At 43.2% G+C, this 17,842-nt stretch overlaps 1 protein-coding gene across 3 annotated transcripts in view; it reads right to left on the bottom strand.

Annotated features, from left to right (window-relative positions):
- Window positions 1-17,203, bottom strand: part of LOC124042067 (polyamine-transporting ATPase 13A3-like) — a 50,834-nt gene extending 33,631 nt beyond the window's left edge. For 2 of the 3 annotated variants that reach the window (XM_046360384.1, XM_046360387.1), the window contains exons 1-3: window positions 16,730-16,785; window positions 5,714-5,791; window positions 5,121-5,297 (exon numbers count right to left, since the gene is read on the bottom strand). In XM_046360384.1, coding sequence (XP_046216340.1) covers window positions 5,121-5,297; window positions 5,714-5,791; window positions 16,730-16,732 — 258 coding nt within the window. In that variant the 5' untranslated portion in view covers window positions 16,733-16,785. Of the gene's footprint in view, window positions 1-5,120; window positions 5,298-5,713; window positions 5,792-16,729; window positions 16,786-16,918 lie in introns of those variants that run through there. The other variant, XM_046360386.1, reaches the window with a different exon arrangement.
- Window positions 17,204-17,842: the final 639 nt, after the last annotated feature.

Below are 17,842 nucleotides of genomic sequence, written 5' to 3'. Positions count from 1 at the left end.
TTCAGCTACATGTCCAAGACCGTATCAAGTAAACCCTTCCAGAAACCACAAATCACAACAGGCCAACACACCTAACTCTCTTCGCAGCAATGACCATCCTTCTCTGGGTGCTTTAACCAGAGCTGAAACCCCAAGAGTCACTGCCTACGCCCCCATCGACATCCCCTTCCTTTCAGTTAATACCGCACCAACTGGTGTTACCCCTGTCCATAGGCCCATGGACAGGAAGAGCCATCTTGGATACCGGGTCATCCTACACACTGCTCAATGAGAAACTGTGGAAGGAGGTTAACGGTCCACAATACAACTTGAAGCCGTGGACAGAAGGTCCACTCTATCTGGCTGATGGTGAGGCTAGACGACCCCTTGGATGGAGTGAGGTAGAGTTCCGCCTGTGTAACCGCTCCTATATGATTCCTTCTGTTATCCTACAAACCAGGAACCTTGCTTTTCCTGTCGTGTTGGGAATTGATTTCATGTACTTCAGTGGTGTCCAGATTGATATCGCACACAATTGCTACTGGTTTCCATACAATCCGAGCGAGAAGCATTTCTTCCAATCAGAAGCTATGAAGTTACATGATTGGGGTTCAAATGTGGCAGTCTTCTCTGCCATTGCTCCGGTACCACTAACCCTCGATAATCCTTCTGACGATCTCCTTTTACAGGCTGTGAGAAGAGCTCAGCTGGAACAGCCAGAGGAGTTAAGGCTGTTGGAACAGCTGCAGAATAATGCTGATGTATGTACTTCAAAGCTGGGACGCACCAGGCTCCTGAAGCACAAAATATTCCTTACACAGGAAATGCCGATCAAGCAAAAGCCATATCGTTTGTCCCCAGCGAAGCTAATCATCCAAAAGGGACTCATAAATGATATGTTAACCCAAGATATAATAGAACGTTCCTCCTCTCCCTGGGCTGCTCCTGTTGTCCTCATCCCAAAAAAGACTGGTGGTCTTAGATTTTGTGTGGACTATAGGAAGACCAACAATGTTTCCCAGACTGATGCCTATCCTCTTCCCACCATCCATGAGATCCTGGAGTCATTGTCTGGCGCTGTTGTGTTCACTACCCTTGACCTCAATAGTGGTTATTGGCAGGTTGAGATGGACCAGGAAAGCAAGGACAAGACTGCGTTTGTCTGTGCCGAGGGCTTGTTTTCCTTTAAGGTGATGCCCTTTGGATTAAAGAATGCCCCTGCCACTTTCCAAAGACTCATGGAGATTGCGTTAGGTGAGCTCAAAAGGAAGATCTGTTTCGTCTACCTGGACGATATAATTGTCTACTCTCAGAACAGAGAAAGACACTTTCAAGATCTTCAAGCAGTGTTGGACAAGCTAAGAGAAGCTGGTCTGACCTTAAATATGAAGAAGAGCAACTTCTGCCAAACCTCCCTGAAGTTCCTTGGCCATATTGTGTCTTTCGACGGCATTCATGTGGATTCTGAAAAGACAAAGGCTGTACAAGACTTCCCTGTGCCAACCACACTCAAGGCCCTTCAACGGTTCCTTGGTATGGCTGGATGGTACCATCGGTTTGTGTCGAACTTCTCCCAGGTGGCAGAACCCCTCAACGCGTTGAAGCGAAAAGGAGCGAAATTCCAATGGACGGTAGAGTGCCAGACCTCTTTTGAAACCCTGAAACGACATCTCGTCACACCTCCCATTTTAGGTCATCCCAACTTTGATTGCCCTTTTGTTGTTTACACTGATGCAAGTGATGTTGGACTTGGTGCTGTCCTAGTCCAACAGACTGGACTTGGCACTGAAGAAGTGCTAGCGTTCGCCAGTCGGACATTGAATGGAGCAGAACAGAACTACTCCACAACCGAGCAAGAGTGCCTTGCAGTTGTCTGGGCTTTGGAAAAGTGGAGGTACTACTTGGAGGGTAGACACTTCACTGTGGTCACTGACCATTCTTCCCTTGTGTGGGTGTTCAAGACCAACAAACCAAGCACCAGACTCATAAGATGGGCTCTACGGTTGCAAGAGTTCACCTTTGCAGTGGAATACAGGAAAGGAAAATACAACACTGTTCCAGATGCCTTGTCCAGAGCTCCTGCTTGTGATAATGGTGGCCCTCATTTTACATGTGCTACTGTCCTGTCAAGCAGTCGAGACTCGCCCAAAACGGACTTTCCCATCTCTGATGAGGCCATATGGAAAGCCCAACAGGATGATCCAGAAGTACAGGCTTTGTACCAGACTATCCTGGAAGATGGAGAAAAGATGGTCAATCCTACCACAAAGCTGACCATCATGGAAGACAAAGTCTACCGAGTTGTACAACTACCTCACAGAACACTCTACCAAATGTACATACCTGAAACTCTACGCCTTCAACTGCTTCAACATTTCCATGAAGACCCATTAGCTGGTCATTTGGGCAGGTTCAAAACCTACAAGCGGTTGCAAGCGTTACTGTACTGGCCACATCTGAGCATGGATGTGAAGTCACACATCCGAAACTGTCAGGTTTGTCAAATGTACAAACCAGAAGGTAGAAAGCCTGCTGGCATGTTGCAGCAAACGGTGGTTACCCGACCTTGGGAAATGTTAGGAGTGGATTTGATGGGTCCATTTCCTAGAAGCTCCAATCAGAATGTGTACATGCTTGTTTTTGTTGATTATTATTCAAAGTGGGTGGAACTCTTTTCCCTGCGTCAGGCCACAGCAAGGACCGTCTCTAACATCCTTACGAAAGAGATCCTGACTCGCTGGGGAGTGCCTGATTACATCCTGTCTGATCGAGGTTCCCAATTTGTCTCTGATCTCTTTGAGGAGACCTGCCAAAGATGGAACCTGAGACAGAAGTTGACCACGGCCTATCACCCACAGACCAATCTCACAGAGAGTAAATCGAACCTTGAAGACAATGATTGCTTCCTATGTAGGGACGCAGCACAAACACTGGGACAAGCACCTTCACGAGTTTCGATTTGCCCTGAATTCTGCTGTGCAAGAGTCCACTGGAGTCACACCTGCAGAGCTGAACCTAAGTCGTCCTCTCAGAGGACCCTTGGATATGGTGCTACAGCCCCAGCAGCTTACTCCAGATGCTGCTTGCTATGACCAGGTAGGCCATCTCCATGACTTGAGAGCTCTTGTCTCAAAGAACATGATCCAGGCTCGACTCAAGCAGAAGAGAAATTATGATAAGAACAGACTAGACATGCAGTTCCAGCTTCGTGATCGGGTGTGGCTTCGCTCTCATCCTTACTCGAAAGCTGAACAATTCTTCTCGGCCAAGCTCGCTCCTAAATGACAAGGACCATATAGGACTGTGGAGCAGATGGGCCCTTTGAACTACCGAGTGGTGAAAGAGGACACAGGTGAAGATATGCGCGTTCATGTCTCACGCCTTAAGGCCTGTTACCCCTCGGCTGAGGAAATGGAGGCGATTGAGCGCCGCAAGGTCCTGGATATCTTTGAAGAGGAAAGTGAGGAGACTTTTCTCGGATTCCCAGACCCAGAAGTCTCGCACCTTAAGGCCTGTGACCCCTCAGCTGAGGAGCGTGAGCTCCAAAAAGTAATGAATATTTTTGTAGAGGAAAGCGATGAGGAGACCTTTCTCGGTTTCCCCGACCAAGATGTGCCTTCCAGGGCAATGGTCGGCTTTTTCCAGGGGAGGGGTGTGTGACGGCCCTGAATTTTTCTGAACCGTCTCAGTGCAGCTCCTTCCAATAGGGCGCTTTCCCTTTAATTCCCAATTAAATAGCCAGTATCAGCTGCGCAAAAGTGGGGTTGTGATGGAGACGTGACTGAGGATGTGTTCAACCCTCAGTTCCCGAAGCTTCTCTATTCCGTTGTTTTGTTGCCGTTAAACGTGTGTTTTGTTGCCTAATAGAGTTTACCCAGGATCGGATCCACTCTTTGCGTCCCTGGACTACACCTCTCCGTTCTTCGTGGCCTTTCTCCGCGGGAGATCTATTGGCGGATTGGATTGTCTGACTGACCGACTGACTACCACCTTTTTGTATACGGTATTTCATTTGTTTTGATGTGATGTATACTGTGATTTATGTAGTTAGTTGTAGTTGAGGACTTATTAAGAGTGATACGCTTTAAAGTTCTGTGGTAAACTTATTGTTCTATTGATGGTATGATTAATAATGGGTTTATGCTACACGGAATGAACGGACAAACATTGCGTGACAGAAGTCACTTGAGTTCCCTGAACTCTACCGGGCAGGACTCTTTTTAGGCCCGAGGTACAGGACATTTCTGGAGGAACCAGAACTCATTGTGTTATATTATTACATGTGTGTGTAATCATTGATGTTGTTAATACAACCCACGCAAAAGAGTATAGTTGTTTTTGAAGTTCTTTCCAATGTTTTAAGGGTTTATGAAAAGTTTATTTCCATCCTGACTTTTACATAAGTCCTTTGTATTGGTGTAGACTTGACGGACCAGATGGGACTCATTCCCACCCAAACTAAAAGGAGAAACCAATGTTTTCTCTGGTAGGCACAACCTACCTGGCACCCCTATAAATAATAACCTCAAGTCAAAACCGTTACAGTACATACATACATACATACATACATACATACATACATACATACACATTTTTTAAATATATTTTCTTTTATAATTTCCCACAAACCCTTCCACTCCTCCCCTAATTGGAGTAAACTAGTGAACAATAACACTTAGGCTTCTGCTTCCAGCTTTATACGTACTATATAGTTTTTACAGACGCAATCTATTTGACAATAGTTATATGTTGTTTGTTTTTAGTTCTGGTTCCTCGATTTCTGATGTTCATCCAGTTGTATTTGCTATATCTTTTTAATTGTGCTATATTTCACATTTTTACAGACACAATATGTTTTATATTAGTTATCTTGTCGTTATTAGTCCCACCCTTCAGCTCCATTCAATCCCTCTCATCTATCTCTTAATACCATCCACATTGGATTTCTATTTGATATATCTTTTTCATCTGTGCTGTGATGTTTCACAAAAGTTATGAACCTTTCTATTCGCATAGTTTTACAGATTGTAAATTAAAGATAAACATTTTTGCTAAAAGTTTTATTATATTATGGATCGATTGACTAGGATTTTTCAAATCAACCAATGAAAGGTTATCTTTGGTGAGTAAGATTAGTGTACCGTGGATCTTAGCAGCAGTGTCTGGGACTCCCTGATGAAGGGGGTCCGTGTGCAGGTCCCTCTCACTCCCCACTCAGGCAGCCAGTAGAGCACCAGAAACAGCAGCCCCCCGGTGCACACCGCCCCAACGGCCACCAGAACCATCTTCCAGGGGCACGGCCGGTAACCCCACACCTCCTACAGACACACAATGAGATTGTGGCACATGTTGGGTCAGAGAGGAGAAATTTGTCTGTAACACCTCTTGGATGGAAGCTCAGCTACTCTAGCCCGTATCCCAGGCACTTCTTAAAGGATCCGCCCCCTTGTTCACCTAAAATGACATACCCAAATCTAAGGAAGTATTAGATCAATATTAGCTAGCTATATCACGCCACCTGCTATGCTATGCTATGCTAGCGCAGCGGTAATCAGTATGGTATATATAAGGCTAAGCCTAGATGGCCTTTCACTATATATGCTTACACATAGTATCCAGTCATCTCTGATCTACATAAAGACCCTACCTGGGCCAGGGGTAGGATCTTGGGTCTTGATGGAGTTATGGTTTTTGGACAGGCATGCATGATATGGTGATTTGTTCAGTCACTCACCATCTCGTCCTCCAGGCCCTGGTTGATGATCTTCACGTCTTTCTTCTCCATCCTGTCAGAAGTGTTTAAAAGGTCCCACTGAAACAACAGGGAACATCTTACTCAGCGTCTTGGAACTGTTTGCCATTGTAAATATTCCTGTTTGGGTTGCATGTTGGATTTTGTCTCGTTATGTTTGAATTGAAGCTGCGGTATTTGACTTGAAACGAAAGGATCCAAAAACCTGTTCTACCATGGCCCGATCACTTTTGCCTGTGGCAGTTTAGGCCCGGAATGCTGTCAGGCCATTTTTGACAAATGCGTGGATTTAATGTGCTACAGTGCCTTGCGAAAGTATTCGGCCCCCTTGAACTTTGCGACCTTTTGCCACATTTCAGGCTTCAAACATAAAGATATAAAACTGTATTTTTTTGTGAAGAATCAACAACAAGTGGGACACAATCATGAAGTGGAACAACATTTATTGGATATTTCAAACTTTTTTAACAAATCCAAAATTGAAAAATTGGGCGTGCAAAATTATTCAGCCTCCTTAAGTTAATACTTTGTAGCGCCACCTTTTGCTGCGATTACAGCTGTAAGTCGCTTGGGGTATGTCTATCAGTTTTACACATCTAGAGACTGAAATTTTTTCCCATTCCTCCTTGCAAAACAGTTCGAGCTCAGTGAGGTTGGATGGAGAGCATTTGTGAACAGCAGTTTTCAGTTCTTTTCACAGATTCTCGATTGGATTCAGGTCTGGATGTAGACTTGACCATTCTAACACCCGGATATGTTTATTTTTGAACCATTCCATTGTAGATTTTGCTTTATGTTTTGGATCATTGTCTTGTTGGAAGACAAATCTCCATCCCAGTCTCAGGTCTTTTGCAGACTCCATCAGGTTTTCTTCCAGAATGGTCCTGTATTTGGCTCCATCCATCTCCCCATCAATTTTAACCATCTTCCCTGTCCCTGCTGAAGAAAAGCAGGCCCAAACCATGATGCTGCCACCACCATGTTTGACAGTGGGGATGGTGTGTTCAGGGTGATGAGCTGTGTTGCTTTTACGCCAAACATAACGTTTTGCATTGTTGCCAAAAAGTGACATTTTGGTTTCATCTGACCAGAGCACCTTCTTCCACATGTTTGGTGTGTCTCCCAGGTGGCTTGTGGCAAACTTTAAACAACACTTTTTGTGGATATCTTTAAGAAATGGCTTTCTTCTTGCCACTCTTCCATAAAGGCCAGATTTGTGCAATATACGACTGATTGTTGTTCTATGGACAGAGTCTCCCACCTCAGCTGTAGATCTCTGCAGTTCATCCGGAGTGATCATGGGCCTCTTGGCTGCATCTCTGATCAGTCTTCTCCTTGTATGAGCTGAAAGTTTAGAGGGACAGCCAGGTCTTGGTAGATTTGCAGTGGTCTGATACTCCTTCCATTTCAATATTATCGCTTGCACAGTTCTCCTTGGGATGTTTAAAGCTTGGGAAATCTTTTTGTATCCAAATCCAGCTTTAAACTTCTTCACAACAGTATCTCGGACCTGCCTGGTGTGTTCCTTGTTCTTCATGATGGTCTCTGCGCTTTTAACGGACCTCTGAGACTATCACAGTGAAGGTGCATTTATACGGAGACTTGATTACACACAGGTGGATTGCATTTATCATTAGTCATTTAGGTCAACATTGGATCATTCAGAGATCCTCACTGAACTTCTGGAGAAAGTTTGCTGCACTGAAAGTAAAGGGGCTGAATAATTTTGCACGCCCAATTTTTCAGTTTTTGATATGTTAAAAAAGTTTGAAATATCCAATAAATGTCGTTCCACTTCATGATTGTGTCCCACTTGTTGTTGATTCTTCACAAAAAAATACAGTTTTATATCTTTATGTTTGAAGCCTGAAATGTGGACAAAAAGTCGCAAAGTTCAAGGGTGCCAAATACTTTCACAAGGCACTGTATACATTGCAAGATGGCGCCGAGAGATGGCAGCTTCCCTTCAAGTCCTTAGGAAACTGTGCAGTATTTTTTCAATGTATTATTTATTACATTGTTGGCCCTGAAAACCTTAAGTGTTATTAAATACAGCCGAGAAGAACTATTGGATATCAGACGTCAACTTACGAGCACAACCAGCACTACGACCAGGAATACGACTTTCCCAAAGCGGATCACACAGTATTTGAACTGATTCCAGAGGCCGACCCAAAACGTCAGAGGAGAGGGTGCCGGAGCGGTCTTCTAGTGAGGCTTTGGATGCGCGCACACCACCCACCGCTTCCGAGTATATTACTAGCTAATGTCCAGTCCCTGGTTAACAAGGTAGATGAAATTATGGCAAGAGTTGCTTTCCAAAGAGATATCTGGGATTGTAAAATACTCTGTTTCACGGGTGACATGGCTAGCTGGGGACACACTGTCAGAGTCCGTATAGCCAACAGGACTTTCCGTGCATTGCGCCGCCAGGAACAAACAGCTCTCTGGTAAGAAGAAGGGCGGGGGTGTATGTTTCATAATTAACGACTCATGGTGTAATTGTAACAACATACAAGAACTCAAGTCCTTTTGTTCACCTGACCTAGAATTCCTCACAATCAAATGCCGACCGTATTATCTCCCAAGAGAACTCTCCTAGGTTATCCTCACAGCCGTGTATATCCCTCCGCAAGCGGATACCAAGACAGCCATCAAGGAACTTCACTGGACTTTATGCAAACTGGAAACCATATATTCTGAGGCTGCATTTATTGTAGCTGGGGATTTTAACAAAGCTAATCTGAGAACAAGGCTACCTAAATTCTATCAGCATATCAATTGCAGTACACGAGTGAGTAACGCACTCAACCACTGCTACTCTAACTTCTGCGATGCATACAAGGCCCTCCCCCGCCCTACTTTTGTCAAATCCCCTCCCCTAGGCAGAAACTAAAACAGGAAGCACCCGTGCTTAGGTCTATCCAACTTGGTCTGACCAATCGGATCCCACGCTTCAAGATTGCTTCGATCACGTGGACTGGAATCTGTTCCGGGTAGCCTCAGACAATAACATTGACGTATACACTGACTCAGTGAGTGAGTTTATAAGGAAGTGTATAGGAGATATTGTACCCACTGTGACTGTTAAAACCTTCCCTAACCAGAAACCGTGGACTGACGGCAACATTGCCGCAATACTGAAATACTGAAATACTGCAATACTGAAATCACGTACCACCCCATTTAATCATGGCAAGGTGATTGGATACATGAACGAATACATACAGTGTAAAGTTATTCCCTCCTTAAGGCAACCAAACAAGCAAAGCATCAGTATAGAGACAAAGTAGAGTCGCAATTCAACAGATAAAATATGAGACGCATGTGGCAGGGTCTACAGACAATCACGGATTACAAAAATAAAACCAGCCCCGTCGCGGACGTTGACGTCTTGCTCCCAGACAGATTAAACAAATTATTTGTGAGCTTTGAGGACAATAGTTCCACCGACACAGCCCGCTAACAAAGACTGTGGGCTCTCCTTCTCCGTGGCCGACGTGAATAAAACATTTAAACGTGTTAACCCTCGCAAGGCTGCCGGCCCAGACGTCATCCCTAGTTGCATCCTCAGGGCATGCGCAGACCAACTGGCTGGTGTGTTTACGGACATATTCAATCAATCCCTATCCCAGTCTGCTGTCCCTACCATTGTTCCTGCTCCCAAGAAAGCTAAATGACTAGGTTTGCAAAGTGTCGGAAACTTTACGATAAATTTCCTGAATTTTTCTGGAAATCTTCTATGGGAAGTTAAACCCTGGAATTTGTGGAAATTTGCTTAAATTAATCAAATAAGTTTGCTTATAACAGTGAACCTTTTTTGTGGGATACACAAGGCAATTCTAGGTCTTGTGGCATATCTTGGTTAAACTATTCCCAATGCAATGGGATCGCAACCCTCTGCATGCACAGTGCATTATTCCATCACATGTGTAGTGTACTTTTCCATCACATATACAGCTGATTCTCAAGATCTTGCACACTACTACACTGTCTGAGCCGAGGACTACATGCTTTCTGGTAAGTTTTGATTACAATACTGGGTGGAGTGAATATATTTTATGACATACATTATTTTTTTGTTAACGAGTAAATAGTAGCCTACAGAAAAGTGTGTTTAAATCATTTCTAACTTGTGGGTTTTAGCTTGCTTGAGCCTGCTAACTGAGGAGTGTTCATTCACATGTTTCCATACATGTTTCATTTTAAAACATTTATCTTACAAAGGAGTTGTTTTAATCTAATTGCTTAACTATTAATCTGTACATGGAATTGTATTTGTTTAAAAAAAACGAATTTTCTTCTAATCTTTACAGGAAAATGCCACGGGCACTATCTGATGTGTGGAGACATTTCACTGCAGCTAATGTAGAAGGAAAAGCTGTGTACTTTTGCAAATACTGTTCCAAATCATATGTGAAAAATGCAACAAAGATGCAGAATCATCCGGTCAAGTGCATAAAGTGCTCACATCACACCCATTGTCTGCGCTGCTCATGAATTGAATCTGCACCTCAAGGACATCATGGCACTGAAAACAAAGGATACATTCTACAAGAGAGCCAAGGAAATGGTTAGGTATGTGAAGGGTCATCAAGTTATAGCAGCAATCTACCTCACCAAGCAAAGTGAGAAGAATAAGATCACCACATTGAAGCTGCCCAGCAACACCCGTTGGGGTGGTGTTGTCATCATATTTGACAGTCTCCTGGAGGGGAAGGAGTCTCTTCAAGAACTGGCCATATCACAGTCTGCCGATATGGACAGCCCCATCAAGAGGATCCTCCTGGATAATGTATTTTGGGAGAGAGTGGTAAGCAGCCTGAAACCAATAGCAGTAGCCATTGCATGGATTGAGGGAGACAATGCCATCCAGTCTGATGTTCAGACTCTGCTTGCAGATGTAAGAGAATAAATCCGTACTGCCCTGCCCACTCCACTGTTGCTCCAAGCAGAGGAAACTGCAGTTCTGAAATACATCAAAAAGCGTGAAGACTACTACTGCCTGAAGCTCATACATGCCACAGCGTACATATTGGACCCCAAGTATGCTGGCAAGAGCATCCTGTCTGGTGCCGAGATCAACAAGTCCTGTGGTGTCATCACTACCGTGTCTCGCCACCTTGGCCTGGATGAGGGCAAGGTTCTTGGCAGTCTGGTGAAGTACACTTCCAAGCAAGGGCATTGTGATGGAGATGTAATATGGCAGTCGGCCAACATATCTCATCAGCCACCTGGTGGAAGGGACTTTGTGGATCTGAGGCTCTTTCCCTTGTTGCCTCTATCATCCTCCAAATCCCACCAACATCAGTCGCGTCAGAGTGCAACTGGTCCTTGTTTGGGAACACACACATCAAAGCATGCAACAGGCTGACCAATACAAGGTTTGAAAAAGTGGTCGCCATCTGGGCAAATTTGAGGCTTTTTGAGCCTGACAACGAGCCATCCTCAACGAGGTTGGAAAGTGACAGTGAAGATGAGGCCTCAGAGTCTGATGTTTAAGAGGTGGACATTGAGGAGGTCCAGGGAGGAAGACATGGAGGCCTGAGAGGAAGACAACCAAAACTTTAGTTTCTAGACTATCATTTTACAGATGCGTGATGAAAACGTTTTTGGGAGATGTGATGGATCATTCAATATTCCCTTTCTTTTGTTGGTCAGTGAAATTATCCCATGTGAAGAGTCAACTCGTTTAATTGAACTTCAATTCGTAACAATTTTTTCCTTTTATTTCCGTTGAATCATTTGCAATTGTCTACTTATGATAAGGTAAAAGGTTTATGTTTCTGTCTCCATATTATATGGTAAATATATCCAATGCAAAAAACATCTACATGTAAATGGTATTAATATTAATTCCCATATAATTCTATTAATTCCCATACATTCCCACAAAGTTTCCACCTCTGAAGATACCCCAAAATCTGCAATCCTATAAATGACTATCGTCCCGTAGCAATCACTTCTGTCATCATGAAGTGCTTTGAGAGACGAGTCAAGGATCATATCACCTCCACCCTATCTGACACCCTAGACCCACTCCAATTTGCTTAACGCCCAAATCGGTCCACAGACGTTGCAATCGCCATCACACTGCCCTATCCCATCTGGACAACAGGAATACCCATGTAAGAATAGGTACAGCTCAGCATTCAACACCATAGTACCCTCCAAGCTCATCATTAAGCTCGAGACCCTGGGTCTCGACACCGCCCTGTGCAACTGGGTCCTGGACTTCCTGACGGGCCGCCCTTCAGATGGTGAAGGTAGGAAACAACATCTTCATTCCGCTGATCCTCAACACTGGGGCCTCAGAAGGGTGCGTTCTCAGCCCTCTCCTGTACTCCCTGTTCACCCATGACTGCGTGGCCATGCACGCCTCCAACTCAATCTTCAAGTTTGCATTTGACACTACACTGGAAGGCATGATTACCAACAACGACAACACATCCTACAGGGAGGAGGTGTGGGCCCTCGGAGTGTGGTTTCAGGAAAATAACCTCTCACTCAACGTAGGCAAAACAAACGAGATGATTGTGGACTTCAGGAAACAGCAAAGAGAGCACCCCCCTATCCATATCGACGCGACAGCAGTGGAGAAGGTTGAAAGTTTTAAGTTCCTTGGTGTATCACTTACAAACTGAAATGGTCCACGCACACAGACAGTGTGGTGAAGAAGGCGCAAGAGCGCCTCTTCAACCTCATGAGGCTGAAAAAACTTGGGCTTGCCACCAAAAACCCTCACTAATTGTTACAGGTGCACAATTGAGAGCATCCTGTCAGGCTGTATGACAACTGCCCCGCCCACAACCTCAGGGCTCTCCAGAGGGTGGTGCGATCTGCACAACGCATCACCGGGGGCAAACTACCTGCCCTCCATGACACCTACAACACCCGATGTCACAGGAAGGCAAAAAAGATAATCAAGGACAATAACCACCCGAGCCACTACCTGTTCACCCCGCTTCCATCCAGAAGGCGAGGTCAGTACAGGTGCATCAAAGCTGGGACAGAGAGATTGAAAAGGCCATCTGATTGGTAAACAGCCACCACTAGCACAGAGAGGCGGCTGCCTATCTACAGACTTGATATCATTGGCCTCTTTAATAAATGGAACACTAGTCACTTTAAGAATGTTTACTTATCTCGGGTTACTCATCTCATATGTACTGTATCCTTCACCATCTATTGCATCTTAGCCGCTCGGTCACTGCTCATCCATATATTTTATACTTATATGTTCTCATCCCATTTCTTCACTAGATTGTGTGTATTAGGTTTTGTTGTGGAATTGTTAGATATTAACTGTGAGATACTGTCGGATCTAGAAGCATAAGCATTTCTCCACACTCTCAATAACATCTGCTAACCATGTGCATGTGACCAATAAAATGTGATTTGAATAACTAACATTATTGACTGACAAACTAATCTCAGACCTCCATTAAGAAGAGCTTCAACCCTGTCTGTGTCAATAAAGACGAATGGGTTCAGGACACCCCCGCCTCGCTCTCAGAAAGCTAAACACCTTCTTTGCCCGTTTAGAGGAAAACAGAGCCGCCAACGTGGACCACGCCGCTCACGGGGACTATACTCTCGATCTTTTGACACAACCGTCGTGTGAAGAGGGCACGACAAGTCCTCAACTGGCAGCTTCATTAAATAATACCCACAAAAAAAATAGCTCAACGTCAACAGTGAAGAGGCGACTCCAGGATGCTGGTCTTCTAGGCAGAGTTGCAAAGAAAAAGCCATGTCTCAGACTGGCCAATAAAAATAAAAGATTAAGATGGGCAAATGAACACAGACACCAGACAGAGGAACTCTGCCTAGAAAGCCAGCATCCCAGAGTCGCCTCTTCAATGCTGACGTTGAGACTGGTGTTTTGCGGGTACTATTTAATGAAGCTGCCAGTTGAAGACTTGTGAGGCATCGGTTTCTCAAACTAGACACTAATGTACTTGTCCTCTTGCTCAGTTGTGCACCGGAGCCTCCCACTCCTCCTTCTATTCTGGTTAGAGACAGTTTTGCGCTGTTCTGCGAAGGAAGTAGTACACAGTGTTGTACCAGATCTTCAGTTTCTTGGCAATTTCTCACATGGAATAGCCTTAATTTCTTAGAACAAGAATAGACTGACGAGTTTCAGAAGAAAGAGCTTTGTTTCTGGCCATTTTGAGCCCGTAATCGAACCCACAAATGCTGATGCTCCAGATACTCAACTAGTCTAAAGGCCAGTTTTTTATTGCTTCTTTAATCAGGACAAGTTTCCAGCTGTGCTAACATAATTGCAAAAGGGTTTAACAATCAATTATCCTTAAAATGATCAACTTGGATTAGCTAACAACGTGCCATTGGAACACAGGAGTGATGGTTGCTGATAATGGGCCTCTGTACGTCTATGAAGATATTACATTAAAAATCAGCTGTTTTCAGCTACAATAGTAATTTCAAACATTAACAATGTCTACAGTGTATTTCTGATCAATTTGATGTTATTTTAAAACGGACGAAAAATGTGCTTTTCTTTCAAAAACAAGGAAATGTCTAAGTGATCCCAAACTTTTGAACAGTAGTGTACATATTTATATTCCGGACTCTGACATTGCTCGTTGTGACATGTCTTCATTTCCTGTTCTTTCTTTTGTTTTTTTGTTGTTTTGGATTATGTGTGTATTGTTATTGTATTGCTAGATATATTGCTGCATTGTTGGAGCTAGAAAGATGAGCATTTCACTGCACCTGCGATAACATCTGCAAAACGCTGTACGCGACCAATAAACCGATTTTCATAAAGTTGTTGCAGCTTGTAGATTTTGCATTCCATCAAGAAGAGGTTTTAAGTTGACGCCCTACTCCCTTAGACCAGAGGGAACATGGTTCAAGTAGGCTGGAGAGAGGTAACACAGTCTTAACCAATCACGATAGCAACAACAAAATCATATAGTTGGTGTGAAGAGGACATGTAAAATGAGAGCACTTTTGGTGTAAACATTCTGACAGTGATAAGGGTGTTTTCCCTAGCTTCTTTACATTTAGTTGATGATTAGTCAGCTCTTCTTTACAGACGCCAACTACCAACAATAAAGGCAGGCTTTTGGCAGTGGAAGAAGCTTGAAAGAATGTAAACACACTACTTAAGTTATTTTCACCTTCGTCCTTACTACAAGCTGGTGACCTTCGCCTAGAAGTGATATCCTCTTGTCTTGTTCAAGATCTGACTCTTCTGTTCAGTCATTTCATTTAGTCAGCATTAAGCATTTCTACTTAAATAGTGGACCGTTCTGTATCAGCAGCATTTTTAACTATATTTTAAGGCTGGATGTGCTCAATGTCGGTCTATTTCAAACAGTAACACATCACAATACATTAATAGCCTGTATGGCAGAGCTAAGGAGAAAATTACTCCAAATGTCACTTAAATGGTGATCCGTGTGAATCCGAACTACATTTTTGTGTAATTTACGATCCACAGTCAGAACATTATCAAATACATTGTATAAAGCCCCTTTTACATCCATCATTGTCAGTCCAAGTGCTTTACAGATACCCAGCCTAAAACCCCATAGAGAGAGCAATACAGAAGCAGAAGCACACGGACAGGAAATACTCCCTAGTTGGCAGGAACATACAGTAGGAAGAAACCTAAAGAGGAACCAGGCACCGAGGCGTGGTCAGCCCTCTAAGGGCTTTTCCGGGTAGAGATTTAATTTAAAGAAATGTTAAACATTTTATTTAACCTTTATTTAACTAGGCAAGTCACTTAAGAACAAAATCCTATTTACAATAACGGCCTACCCTGGCCAAACCCGGACAACGCTGGGCCTCCCAATCACATCCGGACGTGTTACATCCTGGATATGAACCAGGGACTGTAGTGACGCCTCTTGCACTGAGATGCTGTGCTTTAGACCGCTGAGTACATGTGGCCATTAAGGCCAGATTGCTTTTCAAGATGTTCAAAAGTTCATAGATGACCAACAGGGATAGATAATAACCATAATGGCTATAGAGGGTGCAAACCTTTCACAAGAAGCCAGAAATCCCCGAATGAAAACTTGTTGTGTGCAACAGGGAGTGGCAATTGAATGCAGGCTTCACAAAAAAATGAAACTGTTGAAACATTTCTAGCCTGTGAATCTATGGGTTACAGGGTTGATATTTTATGCTCGACCCACTCAGTTTTACACCAGTCCATTGCCAAAAAGAGTAGAACCAGTGTTTACTCTATGATTTCACTATTAGATGTTTCTTTTGAAAACAATATGTATATTTTTATTTATTTAACCTTTATTTAACTCAGTTAAGAACACATTCTTATTTCCAACGATGGCCTAGGAACAGTGGCTTAACTGCCTTGTTCAGGGGAAGAGGAAGGAATAGCTTCACCATATTAAAATGACAGTTCAGTTCACCTAACAGGGTTGACCTTAAAAATGAGGGACAGACGTAAATGAACGACTAATCACATGAAATGAATAATAAATCTTCAGAAATTACTTTGTCAGAGCAATAAAATAGCATGGGTCTTCCAATGATGGTGAACATGGAGACAGTTGGGGATTCAAATCTTCAGAGAAGTGACAGAGGGTTGGGGGAACAAGCCTTTATTCATATAAAAATATATTTTTTCTTGAATTATCCATGAGGTCTATAATAAAGGGCACTTCATTTAATATAACAGGCTTGGTGCACAAGTTGTACTTAAAATATCAAAGAGACGCAAAAGGCACTCTTTTCGTGGAACGACCCAGCAGTGATGGCGGTCTACTACGTTACAGTAGGAGATAATACCAACCACTTTCACTAGCTCTTGTACACACCATTCACTGTTATGGGCAAAATTGTTTACTTTTGTGGCTATTATTTAAAATAGTTTCAAGTAAAATAATAAACATTATCGTAATTTCTAGACAATTTGTCATCTATTTTAAAAACCCATTTCAATAGACGATTTGAAAGTCCACACATGGTAAATACTGAGTTTAGAGAAATATTTACCATTAGGTTACTTCACTACTGGTATATCCCACACAAGAAAAGTTAGAGCTTTCTGGATTCCTTGCACGACAGTTACAGTTGTAACGTTGTAACACGGCTGTATGACGTAAGACAACATGTTTTTATCTCGCTGGGTCTTGTTAGATGTTCGATATTTTTTATTTATTTATAAACATTTAAAATACTCACCAGAACCCTCTGGCCTCTTGCTATCAGAAATCACTCATATTGTGGGAAAAATACGGATTCAGAATTTCACCGCGCACAAATGTCTTCTACAATTTATGTGGCCTGTAAAAGTGTCCACAGAAAGGGTGCGTGTGCAATATTGACAATGTGCTGTGGTATATTCCATGCGCATACAGACCGTCCGAAACTGGTTCATTCACGACCATTGAGGAGGAAGTGAAAAACAGGATGTGAGGACACATTTTGCGTACGCCTATTTTCTCTCATTATCTTATTCTTTCCTATCGCCGTCAAACCCCCCTGGGATAGTTAAAACCAGACGGAAGAGGAAGCGAGAACTTACCATTTTTTCTGGTTCATATACAGTCAGTTGTCGCGTTCAAGACAACTGGGAACTCGGGAAAAAAACGTGGTCCGATTGACACAAATCGTTTTGAACGGTCATCCAACTCGGAATTCCAAGTCGAAACTCGAGCGTTTCTAGAGCTCATACTTTCCGACCTGACGATCACTGACATCATATGATTTTACCTCGTTTTTTTCCGAGTTCCAAGTTGTCTTGAAAGCACCATATGACCACGTTTACATGCACACCAGTATTCTGTTTTTGAGTTGATGCATATGAACATCCCATTTACAATAACCAGAATAAACTCATATACCCCGGGTTTGAGAAACCTGAATAAAATGACTGGGATATGCTTATCTAGATAGGATACTGTGGCATGTAAACGTTTTATCCCGTTTACTGTTGTTTATCGCGGTCTGCACGGGCTGTTCGCATAGCACTCTATCACCTTTTGAAGTTCAGACGGAAACGGTAACAATTGGAATAGTAACTGGACACCGACTTTAGGCCTTACATGTAGCCTATAATAATATTAACTCCTGTAAGAATGAAGTGTTTCTTGCAGTAAAATGTCA

The sequence above is a fragment of the Oncorhynchus gorbuscha genome, linkage group LG08, assembly GCF_021184085.1.
Source record: "Oncorhynchus gorbuscha isolate QuinsamMale2020 ecotype Even-year linkage group LG08, OgorEven_v1.0, whole genome shotgun sequence".
NCBI classification, from domain to species: Eukaryota; Metazoa; Chordata; class Actinopteri; order Salmoniformes; family Salmonidae; genus Oncorhynchus; species Oncorhynchus gorbuscha.
The sequence above is the reverse complement of the archived record's forward strand: the minus strand, read 5'-3'. Positions and strand labels throughout refer to the sequence as shown.